Source organism: Enhydra lutris, unplaced genomic scaffold, assembly GCF_002288905.1.
Source record: "Enhydra lutris kenyoni isolate GAN:26980312 unplaced genomic scaffold, ASM228890v2 scaffoldscaffold17, whole genome shotgun sequence".
Classification (NCBI taxonomy): Eukaryota; Metazoa; Chordata; class Mammalia; order Carnivora; family Mustelidae; genus Enhydra; species Enhydra lutris.
The window spans coordinates 50131588-50158201 of NW_019154101.1; the positions used below are offsets into that span (position 1 = coordinate 50131588).

The 26614-nt window shown below is 38.6% G+C and overlaps 1 protein-coding gene across 1 annotated transcript in view; it reads left to right on the forward strand.

The window, feature by feature from the left end:
- The window catches only part of LOC111147849 (cytochrome b5 reductase 4), an 87380-nt gene extending 68061 nt beyond the window's left edge, over positions 1–19319 (forward strand). The window contains 5 exon segments of the mRNA XM_022504101.1: positions 261–413; positions 3172–3322; positions 3631–3717; positions 13707–13871; positions 18791–19319. Coding sequence (XP_022359809.1) covers positions 261–413; positions 3172–3322; positions 3631–3717; positions 13707–13871; positions 18791–18845 — 611 coding nt within the window. The 3' untranslated portion in view covers positions 18846–19319.
- The last annotated feature ends 7295 nt before the right edge of the window (positions 19320–26614 follow it).

Genomic DNA, 26614 nt, shown 5'->3' on the forward strand with positions numbered 1-26614 from the left:
ATAAACATACAGTGTTTATATGATGGGTAAAGTATTGATTTGTGTAAATTATTTCAGCGTGCTTAGGCTTGGGATACACACACACACACACACACACACACACACACACACACACACATATATATATAAAATATATATAGAATTATATACACATTAGATTAAGTATGTACTGATAGCATCATAAAATCAGTTATGTTTCATCTTTATTCAGAGCTTTTGAGATTTTTAGAATTAAATTTCTTTGTCATAACTTTTTCTAGGTACTGAAATTGTGAAGCCATATACACCTGTATCTGATTTCTTACTCTCAGAGTTCAAGGAACCAGTTCTTCTCAACAATAAATACATCTACTTTTTGATCAAAATCTATCCTGATGGACTCTTCACACCAGAGCTTGATCATCTTCAGATTGGTTAGTATTCTTTTTTAAACCTCATTTGTGTTCTAGATTGGATCACGTGTTACACTGTCCTCTAGTTACTTCCATGGGAGTCCATGAAATAATGAAACTCAACATGTCTACGACCAAAGTCATGTTCTCTTTGTCCCACCCAACCTATCCTTACTCCCGCATTCTTCAGCATAACTGGGTCATCCTTAACCCAGTCTGCAGGCTTGAGTCATCCTTGACTCCCATTTTCTCCCTCCCAGTCCAGTCTGCCACTAAGTTCTAAGGAGTCCACCTCACAGTGACTTTTTACTCTCTCTTTTCTATCCCTCCTGCCACCCTCTCAGATCAACACTTTCTCATTTCTCTCATGACCTATAACTGTTCTCTCTCAGTTGCCTTTAACGGTATCTTTCTCTTTCTGTTTGTCTGCCTTTCCCATCTGCCCTGAGGATAGATTTAATCAGGTTGCTCTCCAGCTTTGAAGCTTCTCACGGGTGTTCACTACTTGACTGCACATCATGATCTCTCAGCACAGTCTTCTGCACATCATGATCTCTCAGCACAGACTTTCATGATCTGTCCAGCTTCATCTCTTGCCGTAACTACTCATGTGAATGTTACTCAGAGTTCCACAAGTTCATTGTCCTCATTCATAGATACATGCAGGTGCCTCACATAGGATGCCCGTCACCCCTTTCTCTACCTGTTGGGTAGCCTTTTCTTTAAAGACCCAAACAAAATATCACATCCTTTATGAAGCCTCCTATCTCCTGAACCCCTCAGTAACTAACACTCTGTTCATAGCTCTAGGATAAGAAAAAAAACATTCCTTCTTTACAGAACTTTGGATTTGAGGGTAAAGATTGTCTTAACTTGTCTTTGTAGTTCCTATACCTACCATGGCAATTGGCACATAATAGACTCTCAATAAATGTACTTTGAAAGAATTAATAAAAAAGACTATCATGAAATCTAGTAAGATTTCAAGACCCCCTGTTCCTTTTTCTGTTCCTATTTCTGCATCTGCAATTTTTCACTGCCTTTTGTTTAATAGTAAAAGTGCTCTTCTCGTTTCTAACACAACATTACCAGTAACATCGAGGTACCAGTGAAGTAGCTCACTAAAATTTGGAAATAAAGAAAATCTGTTGTGTTGTGAAAGTTAAGCCAGTCTTTACATAGTGGGTGTGATTAGTCCTCTTTGATTGCATAAGTCAAATGTGAGCCTAAAGAATCTTGGAATGCCTGCAAATCTAGTGAAAGTGACTCTCCTCTTGTGGTAGATGGACACATGACTGAAACACAGCCTGTGGAAAGTGAACCTGTGTTATTATACCCTAATTATAGAGACTGTGTAAACAGAGCAGGGTGGAGAATTAGCCTAGAGCGTGGAAAGGGAAAGCCCAAAGAACAAGATCAGTGGTTTTTTTAGCTTCATCCAGGGGAGCTAGACATAGCACAAATACTTGTGCCACTTAGAGGGTAGTGATCACTCACGAAGCCTCATCACGGCCTAAATGAGCTCCCCTATGAAATTATCCACTTATTTGTTTCAATTCCATTTCACCAAGCAACTCTTTAATGATGATTTTGGCCCTCCAAATGCCCCTGCTCCTGGGAATGAGATGCCCGGGTTGGGGTGTGTAAGGTTCAGGCCGCTGGGTGCAGAGAGCCTTCCATAAATCAGTCACTGTTCTGGCAGGTCTACTTTAATATCTTGTGAACTTGATTAAAATCGGGCCCCTTGCCTGAGTCTAATCAGTTTTCTGACATTGGGAGGACTGGCGTGCTAACAAAAGTTCTCAAGCTAGCATCATTCTTTGAGGCATCTTTAGTAAAAAACCGACTGACTTTTTCCTGAAGATATTCTGATCTTACGGTCCTTTTAAACTAGAACAGGGAGCTTCTGTTCCTTTATAATACTTAATTCATCAGTTACTGCAGGATTCTTACTATCCTTCTTTGGACAAGAAGGAAGATTTATGAGCATTAGGGGCAGGGGGAGAAAAGTATTTGAAATTTTTTAAATGTTTTTAAAATGTTTTGCTTTATTTTTTTTATTTTTAAAATTACATTGGAAATTTCTGAAATGTCCTAAAGGCAGTTCTCTTATATGAGTGGTACATAGTGATTATATCAAATTCACTGCAAATAATTTTTCTTGAATATTATTCTAGATTGTGAAGTAGCATGCTCTAAGTATGGTCTCTGGTCTTTGTTTTTATAGGCATTAAATTCAGAAGAGCTTTTCTAATCAATAGGTCTTTTCAAAGATTTGATGGAGGTGAAGTTAGCACGTTTACTGAAGTATGACTATAGAATACATTTCTATTTCAATTTTCTGTCCTAGTTTTATTGCTCTGGCTAAGAGTCAATATGAAAATAGTTGAGTATATATTCTCCACCTTGTAGTGTACAAGGCAGGTATACTTGGACTTTGCTTTTGAGGTGCTTATAGTTTAGTTTAGCAATCAATTTTCTGCTGATAAATTATATTTAAATGCTTGTCAGTAGTTTGTAAATTAGATACTCCAGATGGTTTGGGAAAATAATGATGGGAAATGAGCATTATTAATTTGGTTAGAATGATATAATCCAAGTATACTTGGGAACATTAATGAGTATTCTCAAAACTCCTTACACATTTTAAAAGACTTAAGATTAATAGTCTGAAAATTATGCTTTCACACTTTTACTCATCAGTGTTCAAAATGCAACTAGCTTAACTTCAGTTTCCCTGATTTTTTTTTTCTGATTTAGTTTATATTTCATTGTTTAGGAGATTCTGTTTCCGTAAGCATTCCTGAGGGCAATTTTAAAATATCCCAGTTCCAAGAATTAGAAGATCTCTTTTTATTGGCAGCTGGAACAGGCTTCACACCAATGGTTAAAATACTGAATTATGCTTTGACTAACATACCCAGTCTCAGGTATGTAATTTTATCTTTAATTACTATCCTTTGTGAGGCTGTTAGATTAGTATAAGGTCTTCTAAATTAATTACTCAGTGGACCTTAATGGATATATGCTCATTCCCTCATTTATCATTTCTTACCCTATGTCCTCCAGTACTATCTGTTTTACTAACTTGATTCTTTTATTTTAGATACTTTTGGTTACCTAATTGGCATTAAAGAAAACATTTCATGCCACTTTATGTTAAGACTTTTCCATTCATGCGTATCTTAAATGTAATCGAAATAGTTCTTTTTGAGTTGTTGTTGTTTTTTCTTTTAAGGAAAGTGAAGCTGATGTTCTTCAATAAAACAGAGGATGATATAATTTGGAGAAGCCAGTTGGAGAAATTAGCATTTAAAGATAAAAGGTATTAAACTGGTGTTAGCTCTGCATTTCAATATTCAAAAATATATAGTCAGTCTAGGCCTTATCTCCTTTGATTGGAGTTTTAATTGGCCAGGAAGCTCCTTCAAAAACAAAATAAGCTAATCAATAATTCTCTCAGTGTAAGTAATGTTAATACCCTTCCTCCAAAGAAGTACTGTTCAATAAGATTAACATGACATCATATATGTATCAATAAAATATATACTGGGCTTTACATTGTGTGACTTATACTGAGTTGGGTTTCATTGAAAATGACGTAGTGTACCCAACACGATATTTCAAGATGCTCTTGTTATAGTGGGTACAAATCAAATAAATGTGATGAGATGGACCAAGCAAAAATAAGTATTTTTCTTTAGTACAGAATTTCTTAGAGCATTTAATATGCTAATGTCCACTGTGACTTTTCAAGATGGGCTTTTTTATACATTGTTAAGATTTTCTTCATTTTTGTCTATTTACATTAATGCTTATTAATGACTGTGGTCCTCAGTACACACCTTGGGAAATGCTGGGATAGGCCATAGAGAAAAATTTGAGTCAGACCCAACTGTGGTAAAACGAGAGAACATGAAAATCTGTTTCATTGAAAAAAAAGCCCTAGCACTGTCAGCTGAAATAAGATTTTTGAAACGAGCATATCCCCAAGTCCTCTAAACAGATTTAAAAGTGGTAGGAAATTTTAAAGGGATTTTTTAGATGAGTGGCTCGGACTACCTGTCATACTTTCTAAAGCATTTCTGAAGCTATTTGTAAGTAATTCAGTCTTTTGAAAGGACTTCACACAAAATATCTGAAGTAAATATGTTGAGGATCGTGCAGTACAGATAAAATTCTAGGCCCTTTTGAAAGTTAGAGTTAAAGATGTCAGAAACTCAGCTATTCTGGGGCTCCATTTCTCGTTGAATACTTTCTGAGTGTCCTAGCTAAGGGAAGCCTTGGCCTCCTCTCGCTTTTCCTCCTTCTGTCCTCCATCTTTCTCTCTTCATAAGTAACATTCACAAATTAAGGATGACCTGAACTTACTTATCCTTAAGTATTTAGTCTTCTTACAAACCTGCACCATAAACCTAAGAATATTTAACTATGATTGGGGTAGCTATATGGCAGTTTAGATCATGGTTTAAAGAAATACCAGTTCCTGGGTTCACAAGTGTCTTTTTCACTATTTTCAAAGTGGAAAATTAGAAGAGTGTGTATCAAAAAGCCTAAAGCCCTAATTTTGAGTTTTCATTCTACCCTTCAGTGGTTTGGAACTTATTCAAAAATTACTTAGCTCTTTGAGCCTGTCTCTTCAAAATAAAATAATGACATATTTCCTACTTACTTCATAAGACTATAATGCAAGGACTAGAGAAGATTGTATAAGTGCCTTGAAAACTGGGAAGCCCTACCTCAGATATGTGGATTTGGGTTTTGAAGAACTCTACCTACATGTGTTTCGTTTCTGTATTAACTGTTCGAGCTCCAGTTTTCCTAACCAAGTAGCTTAAACAGCATAGCTAGGCTTTTTTTTTTTTTAATTTTTTTTTTTTTTTTCTTTAGGTTTTTTTTTTTTTTTAAAGTATTTCTGGCAGTATTTTGACAAAGCTATTTTTTAAGATAGTTCCCTTGTACAAGAAGATCCATTTACCAGTATTTGAATGAATAGACATTGTCCTTTTAGTCTTTCAGTAGGACTTAAACTTGATTTAAGAAGTATTTGGTCTAAAGAAATCTGTTGACAGCCTCTAAATACACAGTGTGCTTCCTTTCATTCTGTTTTGTTTTGGTGTACATGATCAGAATTTGGTTTGGTGGATTGCATAGGCTGGAGTGTTGAGGATGAGGAAAGGCCCCACTTTTGTTTTCTCACATCTGGGTGACTGGACTAATAGCACTTACCAGGCTTGTGTTCCTCTCCACCTTGCAGAGAAAAGTGCTAGTGTTCTGACTTCTGGCCTGCCTTTACCCTTTCTCTTCTGCTCCTTCTCCTTATCTTGCTCTCCGCTCTTGCTTCTGTGCTCTCACTCTCTCTCTGCTCACTTACCTCCTCCTTCTTCTTCCTAGAGACTCAGCTGTCCTTGCTTGAGGCACTGACCTCTAGCGTTGGATAATTTATGGTCCCTGGAGACATAAAAGCTGTGCTTGTATAGATGGCTGTGGAATGTCTCTCTGCAATGTTACCATATTCTGAGGCTTTATAAGAAAGCTAACCTTAAAAGCTTATTGATGGGTTTTGTAGCATTGTTGATTGTTAAGTCCTATACAAAAAAGGAAAGTAAACGTTCAGATTTGATATAAGGTTATTTTAGTTACTCACATCTGTGTTTCTGTTAGCATTTAAGGCCTCAGTTTTTCCATTTGTAGAATAGGAATATCAATACCTACATCATAGAATTGTTTGGGTATGGAGGTCAATGAGGTACTGTATATGTAGATGCCTCACCCAGAATTAGCATATGTGTAGCATTCATTCATTCATTAAATACACGGGAGCTTCTACCATGTGCCTGCATACAGGGGCACAACAGTGAACAACATACTGTGTTGGCTTATTTTCCCATGCAATCCAGGGGATCTATCTCTTCATTGACCCACACTGCTAAAGTTCACAGAATTGCAGAACACAGATATACCATAAATACTTTTTTTGGACATTTCTATTTCAGCCAAGTTCCATTAAGTGTAGAATTTGAACAGAAAATAGCTTACTTGAATTTTATCCAAATATGTTATTACACTTGACTCTTAACTCCAGTGGTTAAGACTCCATTCAAAAAATTTTAGATCTGGGGTGCCTGGGTGGCTCAGTGGGTTGAAGCCTCTGCCTTCAGCTTGGGTCATGATCCCCGGGTCCTGGCATTGAGCCCCGCATCGGGCTCTCTGCTCAGTGGGGAGCCTGCCCCCTCCCCCCCGCCTCTCTGCCTATTTGTGATCTCTGTCAAGTAAATAAATAAAATCTTTTAAAAAAATTTTTTTCAAATCTAGCAAAATCTCACACATTTATTTTTCTAAAGAAAACTGAGAGAAAACAGAAAGCAAATATGTATGGTAGTAGATGTAACTAATTACTATGTAAACTGGAATGCAAATTGAACTTCACTTATCTTTCTTTTGACTACTGAACAGTGTTATGCATGAGGTCCCATCCCAGCAGAATGCCCTAGCTCTGTGAGTTCTCAGCTTTTGCAGAATGATCTTTGAGGGGTAGGATAGCTTGACAAGGAGATTGACTTCTGGGCAACATTTTGTAATACAGAAATATAACAAGTGTTTTCCTTCACTTTCAGAGCAGTCATTTTTGGAGAAAGTAACCTTCTTTTAGTAAAGCGCTCTTTCTCTTTCTGACACACAAACACGTGTGCACAAACACACACTCATCTTTTTGTTTTGTATTTTTTTAAATAATGTAGTCATACTGACTGTATGTTTTATAACTACATTTTCTACTTAGTGTATTATGCCTATTCTGTGCATAGACTACTTTAAAGCAGTGGTTCTTCATCTGGAGTAATTTTTGTCTGCCACCATGACTTCAGGGGGCATTTATGTCTGAAAACATTTTTATCATCACCCCTGAGGACATCTAGTTGGTAGAGGCCAGGAAGGCTGCTAATTTCCTACATCACACAGGACAGCCTCTCACTACAAAGAAATACCCATTCCCAAAGGCCAGTAGTGCCAGTTGGGAAAACCTGCACGATACCATGATTTTTCATAGCTACATTGTATTTGATCATGTAAGCATACCATGATTTATTTAACCAATCCCCTGCTGTTTGGTCTAGAGATTAGAAGTTGTTCTGTACCTCTCTATAAAGGATAAAAATTCATCAGAAGAATCAACAGGTCAGAGAATACCAAGACTATTGATATATTTTGGCAATAGCCTCTAGAAAGATAAAATACCCAGTACAGAATATTGCACCCCACACACTCAATATGTTAGTGTCCTTATTTTCCCTTTAGAAATGATGAGATTAATGTTTAGGGCATATGGGAAAGAGAAAAGGAAAGGGATTCCAAGCAGCAAAGGAATGGGGCACAAAGGACGGGGTTGTGTACCCCGTTATAGGCACTAGTGGATCATGTGCCTCACTTCACATATCTGTGTACTCACCATTTGCAAAGCGTTCTTAATGTTGGGAAAAGATACAGAGCGAGTAAGAGGACCTAGTGGTGGAGAAGTCCTGAAGGTCAGTAGTAACAGTAAAGTCTGTGCTTTGAGAGGTACAAATCCTATATTACAAATGTTATAGAGTGATTCTGTTTTTGTGAGGGTGGGGATGGCAAAACTTTAATGGAAGAAGGGGCTTTGGAGCTGAGCTTTGGGAAGCAATTAGCATTTCTGTGAACAGGAGAAGAAATTTGGGTGATAGGATTTTAGGAGCAAAAAACCATAAGGGCCAGTATGTTGAGTGATTTAGCATTTAGCAAAAGAGCCCGGTCCAGTTTTGTTGAACTATATACATTGCATAATGGAGAACAATGTGAAGTAACTTTGTGCAAAAATAAAACCATTAATTAGATCTATTTAAAAGGAATCTTAGTGGTGATCACTTCAAATCCTCTCCTTTTGCAGCCAAAGAAACGGGGTAGGTTAAAATCAGGGAATGGAAGACCTTAAGTGTAATTCATATATTAAGTAAGTGTGTACAAAGTGGGCGTGGGAAGCTCTGGCCACATGGGAAGGAAGTTTGTCTCCCTTTATTACCCACAGGCTCTGTAGATAATGACTGGCTCTGTTTCTGTACTCTGGTATCCACATTAGGACTCGCAATGTTTCAGTGCAGTTGATCTAGCAAAAGCTGATGATTTGAGAGTCCAAAGTAAATGGAAAATGTGCCCGAACCCCTTTCTTTTTCTCCAGCCTATGATGTGTTCAGATATGTGGACCCCTAATCTGGACCCTTAAGCATTCTGTTCCTCCCAGATGGTCCTCAAATGGTGTGTTTTTTGGAATGTTCGTGTGTTCCCCGCTAAAGGGCTCTGTGAATAAATAAATTAGAGAAAGAATATATACCATATTACCTCCTTGAAGATTTGCTGGGAAATTAGCATATGCAAGGTTTTGAGAAATTCTGAAGAAATCTATTTAAGTTTTCTTAACCCAGTAGTCCCAAACTCATTTGATAGGTTAGCCTTTTCTCATGAATTACCGTTCAACATCAGGAAGCACACAGTATTTCATCAGATTCATTTTGAGAAGTGTTTCCATAATGTATATATTTTATCAAATTTTAATCCCTAGCTATTTATTTTGTGAGTTATTTTCCTGTGGGCAAATAACAAGTCTTCTTGCTGTTTCTGGTATTTTTTATTAAGTTTTTAGTTTTGATTCCAGTATAGTTAACATGTTCTGTTAGTTTTAGGTATAGAGTATAGTGATTCAGTGATTCTGTACATTACCCAGTGCTCATCATGATAAGTACACTCTTTACTCCTCATCGCCTTTTTCACCCATCCCCCACCCACCTGCCCTCTGGTAACCACCTGTTTGTTCTCTGTAGTTAAGTGTCGGCTTCTTGGTTTGTTTCACTCTCTCTTCTTTTTTCCTTTGCTCATTTGTTTTGTTTCTTAAATTCCATGTGTGAGTGAAATCATATGGTATTATTCAGCCACAAAAAAAAAAAAAGTGAAATCTTGCCGTTTGCAACAACATGGATGGAGCTAGAGAGTATAATAATAAGGGGAATAGAGAAAATGAGAAAGACAGATACCATATGATCTAGTATTTTTCTTTTAGGCCCTGGATACCCTAAAATACTATTCTCTGGGCAGTTACCAATCACGGAAGCTTCAAAAGCACAAAGTTGTAAGATGGGATCAGGGTTTTTAGGAGAACTAATAGCAATGATGTGTCAGATAGATTTGGGCTGAGGGTATTAGGGCAGTATTTTATTTTACTTTTTCATTTTTTTAAAGATCTTATTTATTTATTTGACAGAGAGAGACACACAGCGAGAGAGGGAACAGAAGCAGCAGAAGTGGAAGAGGGAGAAGCAGGCTTCCCGCCAAGCAGGGAGCCCAATGCAAGGCTCGATCCCAGGACTCTGAGGATCGTGACCTGAGCCGAAGGCAGGTGCTTAATGACTGAGCCACCCAGGCACCCCTAGGGCAGTATTTTAGATAAGAGGTCTAAGGGCTTCAGTGAAGTTGTAGTAAACATGGAAGGGTAGGGGACGCATGTAAGAAATGTGAAGGAGGTAGGTTTCAGAAGCTGACTGCCTGGAGGAGGGACTTTGTTGTTGGATGACTGCAGGCTCTGCATAGAATTTAGACTGAATGAATACATTTGTATGTCAAGATATTTCATCTCAGATCATTATCCATCTACTCTAAAAGAATTTTTTTCACAAGCTTATTTACTGCCATTGACATTTAGAACACACAGGCATTTTCTAGGAGTAGGTCTCTTTTCTCTCTTCATTCTCTTTTTATGTTGCTTTGCACTTTATGGATGATCTAAATTTATTTTCAGGTAACGTTTTCAAGAGTTCTAGACCTTTCCTGCATTTTGAAATCGTAGGGCAGGAAGGAATTTCGGAACTTTTATTCTTATGCCTCAAGACTGTAATTGTTTCAGGTGACAATTTGGCCTTCTTCCAGAATAAACCAGAAGAGAGGATTCCATAGTAACCATCTGTGTCTTGATAGGGTAAAAAGGAGTCCCTCTTTTAAATGTTCTTGAGTTTTAACTTGATATGGCTCCTACTCCAGTGTAAGCTCTTCTAGTCCTGTGAAGGGGATAAGCAAGATAGCAGCCTTTTACAATATCCCTAAAAATTGCATCCATGTGGCCGTTCACTTTTTCCATTGAGTGCCCAAAAGTTACAGTCAAGGGACCATTGTGTGAATAAATATGAAATGCATGAGAAGTTTACACCATTTATGTAAAGATCTCAGTTATTTACCACCCTTCAGTGGACACCTGCAGAAAGTATGCCAATGATAGGCTGTTTTTTGTTTTTTTTTTTTTAACATCTCAGTAAAAGAAAATCATGAGGTTTTTTTTTCAGATGAGAGGGACACCACTATTGATTTATATATCTTCACAGTTTTGTTCCAGTGACAGATTTGTTGGAAATAGAGCTAGAGGAGACACTTTTTTATCTTTAATTTAGCAGGCAGTTGCTATCTTTTATCCAGTTGTCTATGTGTAATTGGGAATGTCTTAAGATAGTAGTTCAGCAGCTGTTTTGGGTCTCCTTTGATAATCTGATGAAGGATTATGTCTTCCCAGAAAAATGCACTTATGAGTTCATGTACATTTTTTAATGTGATTTCATAGATGCCAACACATGACTTTGTTCTTCTAAGTACAGTTTTTAGGGGTGCCCAGTTGGCTCATCTGGTTAAGTGTCTGCCTTGGGCTCAGGTCCATGATCCCAGGGTCATGGGCTCGAGCCCCTCATCGGGCTCCCTGCTGAGCCAGGAGCCTGCTTCTCCCTCTCCTGTTGCCCCCTGCTTGTGCTTTCTCTCTCCTCTGTCAAGTAAATAAATAAAATATTTTTTAAAAATAAGTACAGTTTCAGGGGCGCCTGGGTGGCTCAGTGGGTTAAAGCCTCTGCCTTTGGCTCAGGTCATGATCCCAAGGTCCTGGGATCAAGCCCCACATGGGGCTCTCTGCTTGGCAGGGAGCCTGCTTCCCTTCCTCTCTCTCTGCCTGCCTCTCTGCCTACTTGTGATCTCTGTCTGTCAAATAAATAAATAAAATCTTTAAAAAAAAAAAAAGTACAGTTTTTATTTTTGACCAGTATGGCTGCTTTGTAAATACATTTCTTTATTCATTCATCAGGCATTTTTGCACACTTTCCTCAAGCCAGTATTGCACACTTTCCTCTAGATCCAGTATTAAATAAGGCAGGCAAGGATCCTGCCCTCATGGAGCAGTAAACAAATAGAACATTCTAGAATTATCTAAAACTATCTTAATTTTACATGCTAGCAAGGGAAAAATCGGTTAGTAAAAGGAAGTCTTTGGGAAGCTCTTTTGTACAGAGTAGATTAGAGTGCTGCTAAAACTACCTGGGAGCCTCAGAGGTTAAAAAAAAAAAAAAAGGTTCTTAAATATAAAATCAGAATACTAGAATAAGGATCATAGAGTTCTCCCACCTTGTCCTGCACATGGGCAAATAAGACCTAGAGGCTGGGGTCTAGGTGGGAACTAGGACTGGTTTTCTCACCCCTGGCAGGCACTCTGAGTTGGTCTGTCGTGCTTCATGCCGGTCTGTTTTGGGGACCTGTAACTCAGCGGCAGCAGAGCGATGTGAGGGAGAGCAGCACCAGATCCCTCTTGTTTCTCTTGTGATGCTTGGCTCCCCCAGCCCCCTCGCAAGGGAAGCTGTTTTTTTCCGCTTTTTCTTAAGATTGACATTAATGGATGATTCATTCCTGCTGGTCTTGAGAAAATATCTCAGTTATTCACTGGAAACGGTAGAAAATCATTTGATCTGATGCTACTAAAAGTGGGAAGAATTAATTGGCGTTTGCTACTTTGGAGAGCAGGTACAACATAAAATGTTTAATTTACTGTGATTCTTTACCAGTAGTTCACTCAACAGATTACAGAACTATGGGGGGAAATGGTCTGTAATTACGTGGTGAGACTTAGCTTGATGTTCTTCTTTCTGACTTTAATTCTGTACATTTCCTTTTTCCTGTGTATCATTTCTTAGTGTTTGAGCACCTCCTGGGTGTTAGCCACTAGGGGCGCATTGACAGCCAAAGCATTATTCTCATGATCTAATGGGGAAGGTGGACTTCATGGACTAGTCATCTTGATGACCACATATTTACAAGCTGAAGAAAAGGGAAAGGGAGACATGTCTCCACCACATATAACAAAGGGCTGATAGGCTGCAATGCTTCCCCCTGTGGAAATGATGCTTGAGCTAAGAACTGAAGAGTGGGGCATGGTAGGAGCACTGGCAGAAAGAAAGAGGATGGGCAGCATGTGAAGACAGAAGCAGACACATGGTTAGGAGCGAGGACTTGGCGAGGGTGTGCCTGTGAGGGGTGAGGCAGGAAAAGGTATCCAGGATAAATCCCTGGCTTTGGCAACCAAGTTCAATGGCACCACTCATAAGGATAACATCAGGAGTGTGGTAGGGAGGTCATAAGTTGAGGTTGAAGCGATTGAGACAGCAATAGTAAGAAGTCAAATAGGTCCTTGAGTCTGGAATTCATTGGAGAGGTTCAGGTCGGAGTTAAAATGCACATGTCATTGGTAATTGGCCTGTACTATGATTTATACAAAAAGATTATTTTTTTATTTTTTAATAAAGATAATGTATTATTAGCCCCAGTGGTACAGGTCTCTGAATCACCAGGTTTCCACACTTCACAGCACTCACCATAGCACATACCTTCCCAATGTCCATAACCCCACCACCCTCTACCTACCCCACTCCCCCGGCCCCCCTCAGCTTGTTTTGTGACATTAAGAGTCTCTTATGGTGGGGCGCCTGGGTGGCTCAGTGGGTTAGAGCTTCTGCCTTCGGCTCAGGTCATGATCCCAGGGTCCTGGGATCGAGCCCCACATCGGGCTCTCTGCTTGGCAGGGAGCCTGCTTCCCCCTCTCTCTCTGCCTGCCTCTCTGCCTACTTGTGATCTCTGTCTGTCAAATAAATCAATAAAATCTTTAAAAAAAAAAAAGAGTCTCTTATGGTTATACAAGCAGATTATTAATAGAAATGTGGAGTTCTCTGAGATCCCTTGGAAGTCTCTTTCTAGTGAATCCTGTAAATAATGCCAGACTACTCTTCTTATCTGTAGCGAAAGCTAATCCTCAGTAAATATGCATTTACCTGTATGTTTTTGTTAAGTCTTTGCTTCCAATGTATTCTAGTGCTTTTCTAGAAGTGTATCACTCTTCTTGCATTAAGTTGTTCTCAAGGGGGAAAAAGAAAACATTTTCATGAACTTGCAACATGCTAATAATATGTTTAAAATAATAGATTTTTTAAAAATGTTTCTTTTCTCTAGATTTGATGTTGAATTTGTTCTCTCAGCACCTACTTCTGAATGGAATGGCAAGCGGGGACACATTTCACCAGCTCTTCTTTCTGAATTTTTGAAAAGAAGTTTAGACAAATCCAAAGTCCTCATCTGCATTTGTGGACCAACACCATTCACAGAACAAGGAATAAGGTGAGTAGTACTGTGGTAGGGAAAAGAATACCCAACACTTGGGGTGCCTGGGTAGCTCAGTGGGTTAAAGTCTCTGCCTTCAGCTCAGGTCATGCTCCCAAGGTGCTGGGATCGAGCCCAGCTTCAGGCTCTCTCCTCAGCGGGGAGCCTGCTTCCTTTCCTCTCTCTGCCTGCCTCTCTGCCTACTTGTGATCTCTGTCTGTCAAATAAACAAATAAAATCTTAAAAAAAAAGAATACCCAAAACTCTGAAATGCATATCATCTATAAAAAGCAATTGACTTAGCTCTCTGTTCTTCCCATTCATACACAGCGGCACTGCAAGAGTCTGTTACAGCCTAAGAAAATAGTAAAGTTTTTAACCTTCATGCATGGGGGAGGTTGGAGGCCAGGTTTATATGTGGAGTTACATGGGAGTGATCCCATTAATCACTTACATGGGAAGATCTCTGCTAATGACAGGCAGTATGGATACATACTCATGAGTTTGGTGCCACAGTCTTAGGTGGGACATTGGATTCAACCTCTTCTTACACCACAGCTTCAGAACATAGAGTGATTAGTAAGCATTGTTCATCTCATTGTAGCTTTTGGCTTTTTTTCATTCTCTGCAATTAGGCAAAAGCTAGTAAATTACAGTGACTGAAAGCCAGACAGCAAGACAGGAGAGACTAGAACATAAATAAGCAAAGACCAAGAGTTGAGTCTGGATAATGAAACATCAGTGGTGGTGTTCTTCTTGTTTGAAATTCACCTTGCCCTGATTTAAATCTAAAATGACACTTTAAAATAATTCATTAAATGTAGCTACTATTGGGTGTCTAGGTGATTTCATTTCATTTTTTTTTAAGATTTTATTTATTTATTTGAGAGAGAGACAGAGAGAGCATGAGCAAGGAGAAGGTCCAAGGGAGAAGCAGACTCCCCGTGGAGCTGGAGCCCGGAACTCCAGGATCATGACCTGAGCCGAAAGCAGTTGTCCAACCAACTGAGCTACCCAGGCGTCCCAGTCTAGGTGATTTTAAAATATGACTGCCTTAAATGCCCGGTTTTTCCTTGTTTTTGAAATATGGCTACACCTAACATTTTCTGGATAGTTTCCTCTCTTGCTATCTTATTTTTAATTTTAATTAAGAAAAAGATTAACCTCAATAAATAAAGACATTGAGAACTCTTTCTTTTCATGTTGCATTTTAAAAGTGTTTTAATTAAATTTAAGTGTGTTTGTGGATTTTAATACCTTCAGAAAAATGTTCTTTAAGCACTCTCAACTTAAATTTTTTAAAATATTATAATTTAAACTTTTTTAATCTTTTAGAGTTAAAACTATTAAAATTATAGTGAAGACTAACTATATGATTTGAAGTAAAATAATTTTCCAGAAGAAAAAGGTTAAGAGATACATTCTTCAACTTTATTGGCACTGCTATTTTAGATGTATCTTAAGCCTTACTTTATAGATTGCAGCATAATAATCCTTTTAAATGATGGGAATCATAAACCCTTCAGCATTGAAAGAGACTGTCTTTAAGACCACTTAGTGCAGTTAACTGACTGAGGAAGAATCCCTTGTCCAGCCTCCTAAAGAAGTGGGCTGTTTTCTCCCCTGAATGATGGGCTATTTGCAGGCTCTTCCCTCTCATTCTCGTGCCGTGTGTGCAAGGCTTAGCCCACTGCCTTGCACACCGGAGCCTCGGTGGGTGTGGAATTAAACAGAGGTAGCCGAGATCCTCGTATACCTACATTTTTAAAATTGACTATAATTCTCCAGTTTTAGTTTCTCAGCTTTACCTCTGAGCTAATCTTTCTGTGCTGCCTCATCTGGCTTGCCTAGGATTGCTCGGGGCTGTCACTGATCGTCATCTATGGGTCCCTGCTTTTGCTCACCTTCGAGCATGCTGCATGGAGTTGCTTGTGAGATGTGGCCTGATTCACATCAGTACAGGCACATCTCGTTTCATTGCTCCTCTTCACTTGATTGTGCTTCACAGATACTGCCTTTTTTTTTTTTTTAACATATTGAAGGTTGGTGACAACCCTGCAGTGAGCAAGTCCGTCGGTAATATTTTCCCAGCAGCATTTGCTCACTTTGTGTCTCTGTTTTGGTAATTCTCATAATATTTCACGCTTCTTCATTATTATTATGTGTGTTACAGTGATCTGTGATCAGTGATTACAGCTTGCCAAGAGCTCAGATGATGGCTAGCGTGTTTTAGCAGGAGAGAATTTTTTTAATTAAAGTATGTACATTGTTTTTTTCGCCAGTGCTGCTGCACACTTACTAGACTGTAGTGCAAAGATAACTTTGATATGCATTGGAAAACAAAAATTCATTTGCCTTGCCATTTTGGCACTATTTCCTTTATTGCAGTCATCTGGAACCCAGTCCACAGTATCTCTGAAGATTGCCTGTACCTGCAATTCATAGCACCTGCCCTTGTGGCGTCTCGTTGACTTCATCACCTTAACCATCTTAATGGATGTGGTGTATCTCTTACCTGGAAGTTACTTGGGTCTCTTATTCTATCATAGTTTTTGCTGTCCTGAAAAATTACTCTGAGGCCCCCTCCCTGAGGCCCTCCAAAGTTAATCTCATGTCTGCTACGTATGTGTAACCATATCAAACATACACTCCATGTTGGTGAAAATTTGTTAAATTTGTATGATACGATAACAGAGAAAGACTCAGAAATGGATCTTACTGTAATATAGGTAAAGAGAGCAAGATAACTACTTGCTCAGTTAATGTGCTTTCATCTACACAGTACCCACTTGTAGAGTACATAGATAAATAAAACCGTCTCTGATTTCGAGGTCCACACTGTCTAGTGGTCGAAACAGATACCCACACCGACTAAAATAGGACTCAGAATATCATAAACACTCTTACAAGAGGTAAAAACAAAGTGTTCTGAAAATTCAGGAAGAGGCAATTTATTTTTACCTAGGAGTATGTATTGGAGAGAGAGGAGGAAGACCCATTCTTTGAGTGATGGCCAAAATGTCGCCGGTCAGAGGAGGTGGAGAAGGGTATGGTAGGCAGAGGAACAAGCAGACACACTGAGGAGTCAGATATTCCAAAGACAAGACTGGCGTGGCCAATGTGAAGCCACTAGCCAGTGAGGGACAGCGAGCGTGGCTGGAAGGGTTGGATGAGTTCAGCCAATGAGAGGCTTGACTGTTGTACCCTATTGGTCCTATGGCTCCTGTGCCAGACTTTTACTTTGTCTGAATATGTGTGTATGTCTAGAAGCTGCTAACTTGAGTCTGAATCCCAGCTCTATCACTTAACAGTGATCTTGAAATCACTAAGCGGGTGTCCTAGAGCCAATTCAGCCTTTCCAAGCTAGTACACTCATCTGTGCAAGGGAATAAATAATAATACTTAGGCATGTGAAATGATTAGCACAGGGACTACATACAGTGATTACTAAATAAATGTTTTTATTTTCAGCAACATTTTTTTCTTTTTTATAACATACAGTGTTATGTTAGTTTCATGCATACATGATAATGATTCAGTATTTCTGTAGATTACTCAGTGTTCATCACAATAAGTGGGCTCTTGAGCCCTTTATCTATGTCATCCATCCCCACTGGCAACCCCTGGTTTGTTCTCTGTATTCGAGAGTCTTTTTTTTTTTTTTCTTTTTTGGTCTTTTTTTGTTTGTTTGTTCATTTTTTGTTTCTTAAACTCCACATGAGTGAAACCCTATGGTCGTTGTCTTTCTCTGTTTCCAGCAGCATTTTAAAGAGCTACTTCTAAGATTTCAGTCTCTATTTATAATGTTTTACAAGTTGAATTATAATATACTTGAGCAGTATTTCTGCTTTTCTTGTTCAGTTTGGGAGAATGAAGATAGAATGCCAGGGGGATCAGCTCCTTACTTTGAAAACTGGTGAATAAAGGGGGGAAAATATCCATTATTTGCCTTTTCTGTATGAGCTCTCCTACTGAGTAACTACATAATAAATTTGCAGAAGTTTGTTTTTCTCTGTAGAATTCCTTAGGTGATAAATGAAGAAAGAATTATAGTATGTGTCACCAACTTCTGTCCCTAATGAATTAATGGATGTGTATGTAGAACACCAATGGTTGTTAGCATCCAAAAAGAGAGGCAGTCAGGTATTATGTGCCTTCTGATGGAAAAACACCGCCTATGATGTAGTCTTATCAAAAAAGAATTGAACCTGTATTTAATCAAGCCTCTGGATCAGGTTATTAAATTGTGGGAAATAAGAAGACTTAGGAACATATTTTTTTAAGTTTTTTAAAAATTTTTATTTATTTATTTATTTGACAGAGAGAGAGAGAGATCACGAGTAAGCAGAGCAGCAGGCGGTGGGGGGAGGGGGGGAAGCAGACTCCCCACCCAGCAGAGAGCCTGATGTGGGGCTCGATCCCAGGACCCCGAGATCATGACCCGAGCCAAAGGCAGAGGCTTAACCCACTGAGCTACCCAGGCGCCCCAGAACATATATTTTAAAAAGAGGGCATCAGAACATATTATTAAAGTACACCACAAAAATGAGGCAAAATGAAGCCACATAAAAACCTGGTTTTGTCAACAAAGAAACTGCAGAGCAGAGAGAGAGAAGGGATATTGTAGATCAAAAGGTACCTAAAAGACGTCAGCCAGTCACAGTGAGTAGACTTAAATTGGCATTAAACAAACTTAAAAATTATGGCACCTATTAGATAATCGAAAATTTGAACACTGATTAGATATTTGGTGATATTAAAAAATAATAGTTAATTTTTTTTAGAAGTGTTAATTGTGTTTTTTTTTTCCTAGAAAATACATACTAAGCAGGGAAAATGAAAAAAAAATACTATGGTTAAGATGACAAACTTTGATCTTACTTATTTATTTTTAAACATTTTCCCAAAGAAACATGTACTCTGTATTTGTTTTTCAGGTTGCTGCATGAGCTGAACTTTTCCAAAGATGAGATCCATAGTTTTACAGCATAATGAAGAGCTGTCATTGTCCTTTATTCAACTGTTTTTGTCTAAATTTGTGATTACTTAGGATTTTTTAAGAGCACATTTTTGTACATACTAACTAAAAGGTCAACTAGAATCCAGGTTTCAGTTTCTTCAAGGAAATCAAATGTTCCTTCCGTATAGATGACTTGTTGACTTTATTTTGTACCATAACTTATTTTACTACTGATTTCTGACCTGGAATCAATCATGGCAACAAGTCCATACAGGAGTCTTTTGTGATGAGTCACAAACTTCCTTACCATTTAAAGTGTATCACTGTTTTACAGTAAGCTCTTGTGTTTTATGACATGATAAAGTAAATGATCATTTTGATCATGTTTCTATGCCGTAAAATGTCTTCTTAGCAATACAGATTAAATTTTACATTGCACTGTTAACTCAGGAAATGATCATTTATGTCCTTGTAAGACGATTAAAACTTGGAATGTTAACAACTTATCAAGTGATCCAAACATTTGTGTGTGTGTGTGTGTGTGTGTGTGTGTGTGTGTGTGTGTGTGTCTCATTGATACAGAGTAGAATAAAAGTATACTTAGTACTTTTTAATTCTTGTGGTGGAAATGTGTTTGAATGCAGCAATATCCAGTCTGTGTCTAAGGGGCATTTAAAAGCAACGATAGATGATTCTGGAGACACCTCACATACGCGGTTTTGAATTAGATGTGTCAGAGAGTGGAAGAGAATCTTAACAATTCTTTTGATTCCTAGCCAAAATTAGAGGTGTCAGGAAAGATCATGAAAGTGGCATCTGGTCCCATGACCTAAAATAATCATTTGGAGCTTGGGGATGGGTTAAACTGTAATTCTCTCTGAGCCCATCCAGAGGCACACTGTGTCCTAAATGCTGCCTTCCCTGGCTGGCTGCTTCCTGCACACCTGGCAGTTCAGCAGGGAGCCCTTCGGTGCTCTGGTGTGTGGGCAATTCATTTTCTTCCCCGCCCCATGCTGCCTGCAGCCTCCAAGTACCTTCCCAGACTGGGATTTAGCAAAGGACATCCAGAAAAGTCACTGAGCTTTTCATGAGGAAACCGTTGAATGCATAAGTGGCTGCTACAGGAACTGAGATTTTTCCCTCTTACTCAGTACAGCGGCCTGGTTTTCCCAGAAAGGGGAGGGTGGGCGGTGTCTCCAATTTCCCTGAAAATGTTACAAATAGCTACATCTTCACTGAATGAGGTACTCCCCAGGAACACAATATTAACATTCCTGGAATGACAAACCCCCAGCTGATGTGGCTGCACGTGTTCTGGTGGCTGGGGGACCCATCTCCCTGGCCTCCTGCTCCTGCAGCCCATTCTACCTGCCTCCGCCATTTCCTGAGCCTGGCAGGACCCAGTTGTTCTGGCTGCCAGCGCTCCCTGCTGGTTAACGGGAACATTCTGTAGCTTCTGCCTGCCTGCCACCTGCTGTTTCTCCTCAGAGAGATTGTAAACTCTCTGGGCACAACCTTTCTGTAGTTTATTAGTGAATATATCAGTCATTTCCACCCCAGCCAAAATTTTTCTCATCTTTTCTAAACGTTTTTCTCTTCAATCTTCTTCTAATCACCTCAAGTTCACAAAATCCTTTATTATTCTCTATATGTATCTCTTCCTCATTCCTCTTCTTACTATATTTTTAAAAATTTTTAAATTTTTTTATAAACATATAATGTATTATTAGCCCCAGGGGTACAGGTCAGTGAATCGCCAGGTTTACACACTTCACAGCACTCACCATAGCACATACCTTCCCCAATGTCCATAACCTCACCACCCTCTCCCTACCCCGCTCCCCCTGGCCACCCTGTTTGTTTTGTGACATTAAGAGTTTCTTATGGTTTGTCTCCCTCCCGATCCCATCTTGTTTCATTTATTCTTTTCCTAACCCCCAAACCCCCCACGTTGCATCTCTACTTCCTCATATCAGTGAGATCATATGATAGTTGTCTTTCTCCGATTGACTTATTTCGCTAAGCATAATACCCTCTAGTTCCATCCACGTCATCGCAAATAGCAAGATTTCATTTCTTCTGATGGCTGCATGGTATTCCATTGTATATGTATACTATACTTCTTCATCATACATTCATCTGTTGATGGACATCTAGGTTCTTTCCATAGTTTGGCTATTGTGGACATTGCTGCTATAAACATTCGGGTGCACGTGCCCCTTCGGATCACTGCATTTGTATCTTTATAGGGTAAATACCCAGTAGTGCAATTGCTGGGTCATAAGGTAGCTCTATTTTCAACTTTTTGAGGAACCTGCATGCTGTTTTCCAGAGTGGTTGCACCAGCTTGCATTCCCACTAACAGTGTAGGAGAGTTCCCCTTTCTCCACATCCTCGCCAGCATCTGTCATTTCCTGACTTGTTAAGTTTAGCCATTCTGACTGGTGTGAGGTGGTATCTCATTGTGGTTTTGATTTGTGTTTCCCTGATGCCAAGTGACGTGGAGCACTTTTTCATGTGTCTGTTGGCCATCTGGATGTCTTCTTTGCAGAAATGTCTGTTCATGTCCTCTGCCCATTTCTTGATTGGATTATTTGTTCTTTGGGTGTTGAGTTTGATAAGCTCTTTATAGATTTTGGATACTAGCCCTTTATCTGATATGTCCTTTGCAAATATCTTCTCCCATTCTGTCAGTTGTCTTTTGGTTTTGTTGACTGTTTCCTTTGCTGTGCAAAAGCTTTTGATCTTGATGAAGTCCCAATAGTTCATTTTTGCTCTTGCTTCCCTTGCCTTTGGCGATGTTCCTAGGAAGAAGTTGCTGTGGCTGAGGTCAAAGAGGTTGCTGCCTGTGTTCTTCTCAAGGATTTTGATGGATTCCTTTCTCACATTGAGGTCCTTCATCCATTTTAAGTCTATTTTCATGTGTGGTGTAAGGAAATGGTCCAAGTTCATTTTTCTGCGTGTGGCCGTCCAATTTTCCCAACACCATTTATTGAAGAGGCTGTCTTTTTTCCATCGGACATTCTTTCCTGCTTTGTCGAAGATTAGTTGACCATAGAGTTGAGGGTCTATTTCTGGGCTCTCTATTCTGTTCCATTAATCTGTGTCTGTTTTTGTGCCAGTACCATACTGTCTTGATGATGACAGCTTTGTAATAGAGCTTGAAGTCCAGAATTGTGATGCCACCAACTTTGGCTTTCTTTTTCAATATTCCTTTGGCTCTTCGGGGTCTTTTCTGGTTCCATATAAATTTTAGGATTATTTGTTCCATTTCTTTGAAAAAAAATGGATGGGATTTTGATAGGGATTGCATTAAATGTGTAGATTGCGTAGACATTTTCACAATATTTATTCTTCCAATCCATGAGCATGGAATATTTTTCCATTTCTTTGTGTCTTCCTTAATTTCTTTCATGAGTACTTTATAGTTTTCTGAGTATAGATTCTTTGCCTCTTTGGTTAGGTTTATTCCTAGGTATCTTACGGTTTTGGGTGCAGTTGTAAATGGGATTGACTCAATTTCTTTTTCTAATTTCTTGTTGTTGGTGTAAAGAAATACAACTGATTTCTGTGCATTGATTTTACATCCTGACACTTTACTGAATTCCTGTACAAGTTCTAGCAGATTTGGAGTGGAGTCTTTTGGGTTTTCCACATACAGTATCATATCATCTGCAAAGAGTGAGAGTTTGACTTCTTTGCCGATCTGGATGCCTTTAATTTCTTTTTGTTGTCTGATTGCTAAGGCTAGAACTTCTAGTACTATGTTGAATAGCAGTGGTGATAACGGACATCCCTGCCATGTTCCTGACCTTAGGGGAAAAGCTCTCAGTTTTTCTCCATTGAGAATGATATTTGCGGTGAGTTTTTCAGAGATGGCTTTGATAATACTGAGGTATGTGCCCTCTATCCCTACACTTTGAAGAGTTGTGATCAGGAAGGGATGCTGTACTTTGTCAAATGCTTTTTCAGCATCTATGGAGAGTATCATATGGTTCTTGTTCTTTTATTAATGTATTGCATCACATTGATTGATTTGCGGATGTTGAACCAACCATGCAGCCCTGGAATAAATCCCACTTGGTCATGGTGAATAATCCTTTTAATGTGCTGTTGGATCCTATTGGCTAGTATTTTGGTGAGAATTTTCGCATCTGTGTTCATCAAGGATATTTGTCTGTAATTCTCTTTTTTGATGGGATCCTTGTCTGGTTTTGGGATCAAGGTGATGCTGGCCTCATAAAATGAGTTTGGAAGTTTTCCTTCCATTTCTATTTTTTGGAACAGTTTCAGGAGAATAGGAATTAATTCTTCTTTAAATGTTTGGTAAAATTCCCCTGAGAAGCTGTCTGGCCCGGGGCTTTTGTTTGGAGATTTTTGATGACTGTTTCAATCTCCTTACTGGTTATGGGTCTCCGGTTTTCTATTTCTTTCTGGTTCAGTTGTGGTAGTTTAAATGTCTCTAGGAATGCATCAATTTCTTCCAGATTGTCCAATTTGTTGGCATAGAGTTGCTCGTAACATGTTCTTATATTGTTTGTATTTCTTTGGTGTTAGTTGTGATCTCTCCTCTTTCATTCATGATTTTATTTATTTGGGTCCTTTCTCTTTTCTTTTGGATAAGTCTGGCCAGGGGTTTATCAATCTTATTAATTCTTTCAAAGAACCAGCTCCTAGTTTTGTAGATTTGTTCTATTGTTTTTTTGGTTTCTATTTCATTGATTTCTGCTCTGATCTTTATGATTTCTCTTCTCCTGCTGGGTTTAGGCTTTCCTTGTTATTCTTTCTCCAACTCCCTTAGGTGTAGGGTTAGGCTGTGTATTTGAGACCTTTCTTGTTTCTTGAGAAAGGCTTGTATCGCTATATATTTTCCTCTCAGGACTGCCTTTGCTGTGTCCCACAGATTTTGAACCGTTGTGTTTTCATTCTCATTTGTTTCCATGAATTTTTTCAATTCTTCTTTAATTTCCTGGTTGACCCATTCATTCCTTAGAAGGATGCTGTTTAGTCTCCAAGTATTTGGGTTCTTTCCAACTTTCCTCTTATGATTGAGTTCTAGCTTCAGAGCATTGTGGTCTGAAAATATGCAGGGAATGATCCCAATCTTTTGATACTGGTTGAGACCTGATTTAGGACCGAGGATGTGATCTATTCTGGAGAATGTTCCATGTGCACTAGAGAAGAATGTGTATTCTGTTGCTTTGGGATGGAATGTTCGAATGTTTTGAATATATCTGTGATGTCCATCTGCTCAAATGTGTCACTTAAGGCCTTTCTTTCCTTGTTGATCTTTTGCTTGGATGATCTGTCCATTTCAGTGAGGGGAGTGTTAAAGTCCTCTACTATTACTGTATTATTGTCCATGTGTTTCTTTGATTTTGTTATTAATTGGTTTATATAGTTGGCTGCTCCCCTGTTAGGGGCATAGATATTTAAAATTATTAGATCTTCTTGTTGGACAGACCCTTTGAGTATGATATAGTTTCCTTCCTCATCTCTTATTATAGTCTAATTGATCTGATTAAAATCTAATTGATCTGATATAAGGATTGCCACCCCAGCTTTCTTCTGATGTCCATTAGCACGGTAAATTGTTTTCCACCCCCTCACTTTAAATCTGGAGGTGTCTTTGGGTCTAAAATGAGTTTCTTGTAGGCAGCATATTGATAGGTTTTGGTTTTTTTTATCCATTCTGATACCCTGTGTCTTTTGATTGGGTCATTTAGCCCATTTACACTCAGGTAACTATTGAGAGATGTGAATTTAGTGCCATTGTATTGCCTGCAAGGTGACTGTTACTGTATATTGTCTCTGTTCCTTTCTGATCTACTACTTTAGTGTCTCTTTGCTTAGAGGACCCCTTTCAATATTCCTGTAGAGCTGGTTTGGTGTTTGCAAATTCTTTCAGTTTTTGTTTGTCCTGGAAGCTTTTTATCTCTCCTTTTATTTTCAATGATAGCCTAGCTGGATATAGTGTTCTTGGCTGCATGTTTTTCTTGTTTAGTGCTCTGAATATATCATGCCAGTTCTTTCTGGCCTGCCAGATCTCTGTGAATAAGTCCTCTGCCAATCTAATGTTTTTACCCTTGTATGTTACAGACTTCTTTTCCTGGACTGCTTTCAGGATTTTGTCTTTGTCGCTAAGACTTGTAAATTTCACTATCAGGTTATGGGGTGTGGACCTATTTTTATTGATTTTGAGGGGCATTCTTTGCATCTCCTGGATTTTGATGTTTGTTCCCTTTGCCATATTAGGGAAATTCTCTCCAATAATTCTCTCCAATATACCTTCTGCTCCCCTCTCTCTTTCTTCTTCTTCTGGAATCCCAATTATTCTAATGTTGTGTCGTCTTATGGCGCCACTTATCTCTTGAATTCTCCCCTCGTGGTCCAGTAGCTGTTTGTCTCTCTTTTGCTCAGCTTCTTTATTCTCTGTCACTTGGTCTTCTATGTCACTAATTCTTTCTTCTGCCTCATTTATCCTAGCAATAAGAGCTTCCATTTTTGATTGCACCTCATTAATTGCTTTTTTAAATTTCAACTAGGTTAGATTTTAGTTCTTTTATTTCTCCAGAAAGAGCTTTTATTTCTCCAGACAGGGTTTCTCTAATATTTTCCATGCCTTTTTCGAGTCTGGCTAGAACCTTGAGAATCACCATTCTGAACTCTAGATCTGACATATTACCATGTCTGTATTGATTAGGTCCCTAGCCTTCGGTACTGCCTCTTGTTCTTTTTTTTTGTGGTGAGTTTTTCCGCCTTGTCATTTTGTCCAGATAAGAATACATGAAGGAGCAAATAAAATACTAAAAGGGTGGCAAAGACCCCAGGAAAATGTGCTTTAACCAAATCAGAAGAGACCCCAAATTGTCAGGGGGAGAAAGGGGGTAAAAAAAAAGTTCAGAAAAAAAAAATTTAAAAAAAGAATACAAATAAAGAAAAAATACAGAAAAGAAAAAAATATATGTATATATATTAGACAGGTAATTGGAACAGGGTCACCCACTTAATTTTGGGAGTATTTTGGTCTCTTAGAAGAAACCACCTCCCAAAATTTTAAAGAATGAAAAACATATATAAGGGTAAACACAATGAAGGGATGGAATATGACTATAAAAACGAAAAAAAATTTTTTTTTTAAATTTCTAAAAAAGCAGTTGATAAGGTAAGTTGGTTGGGAGAAAGAAAAAGAAAGTGGAGAGAATTTGCTTGGGCTGGAGACTAGAACAAGCCCAGTGCTAGATTTAGGGTGTATTTTGATCTATTAGAAGAAGTTGTACCCCAAATTTTTTAGAAGAAAAAACCCTATGTGTATATAAAAAATAAAGTTAGATACAATGAAGGATAAAATATGATTATAATGAAGGTTCAAAAAAGATTATTATTTTTTTATGAAAGGTATTGTTAAACTAGTTAAAAAACGTTAAAAGAGGAAAGGGTAAAAGTTTTAAAAAATTTAGAAGAAGGAAAAAAAATAAAATTTAAAAAATTAATTAACTTTGCAAGACTAAAAAATCATGGGGAGAAAGCCATGAATTCCATGTTTTGCTTTCTCCTCCTCTGGAATACTGCTGCTCTCCTTCATATTGAAACTGCACTCCTTGGTAGGTGAACTTGGTCCTGGCTGGATTTCTTGTTGATCTTCTTGGGGAGGGGCCTGTTGTAGTGATTCTCAAGTGTCTTTGCCCGAGGCCGAATTGCACCACCCTTACCAGGGGCCAGGCTAGGTAATCCGCTCACATTCGCTTTCTGGAGCTTTTGTTCCCTGAACGCTTTCCGTAGAGTTCCGGAGGACGGGAAT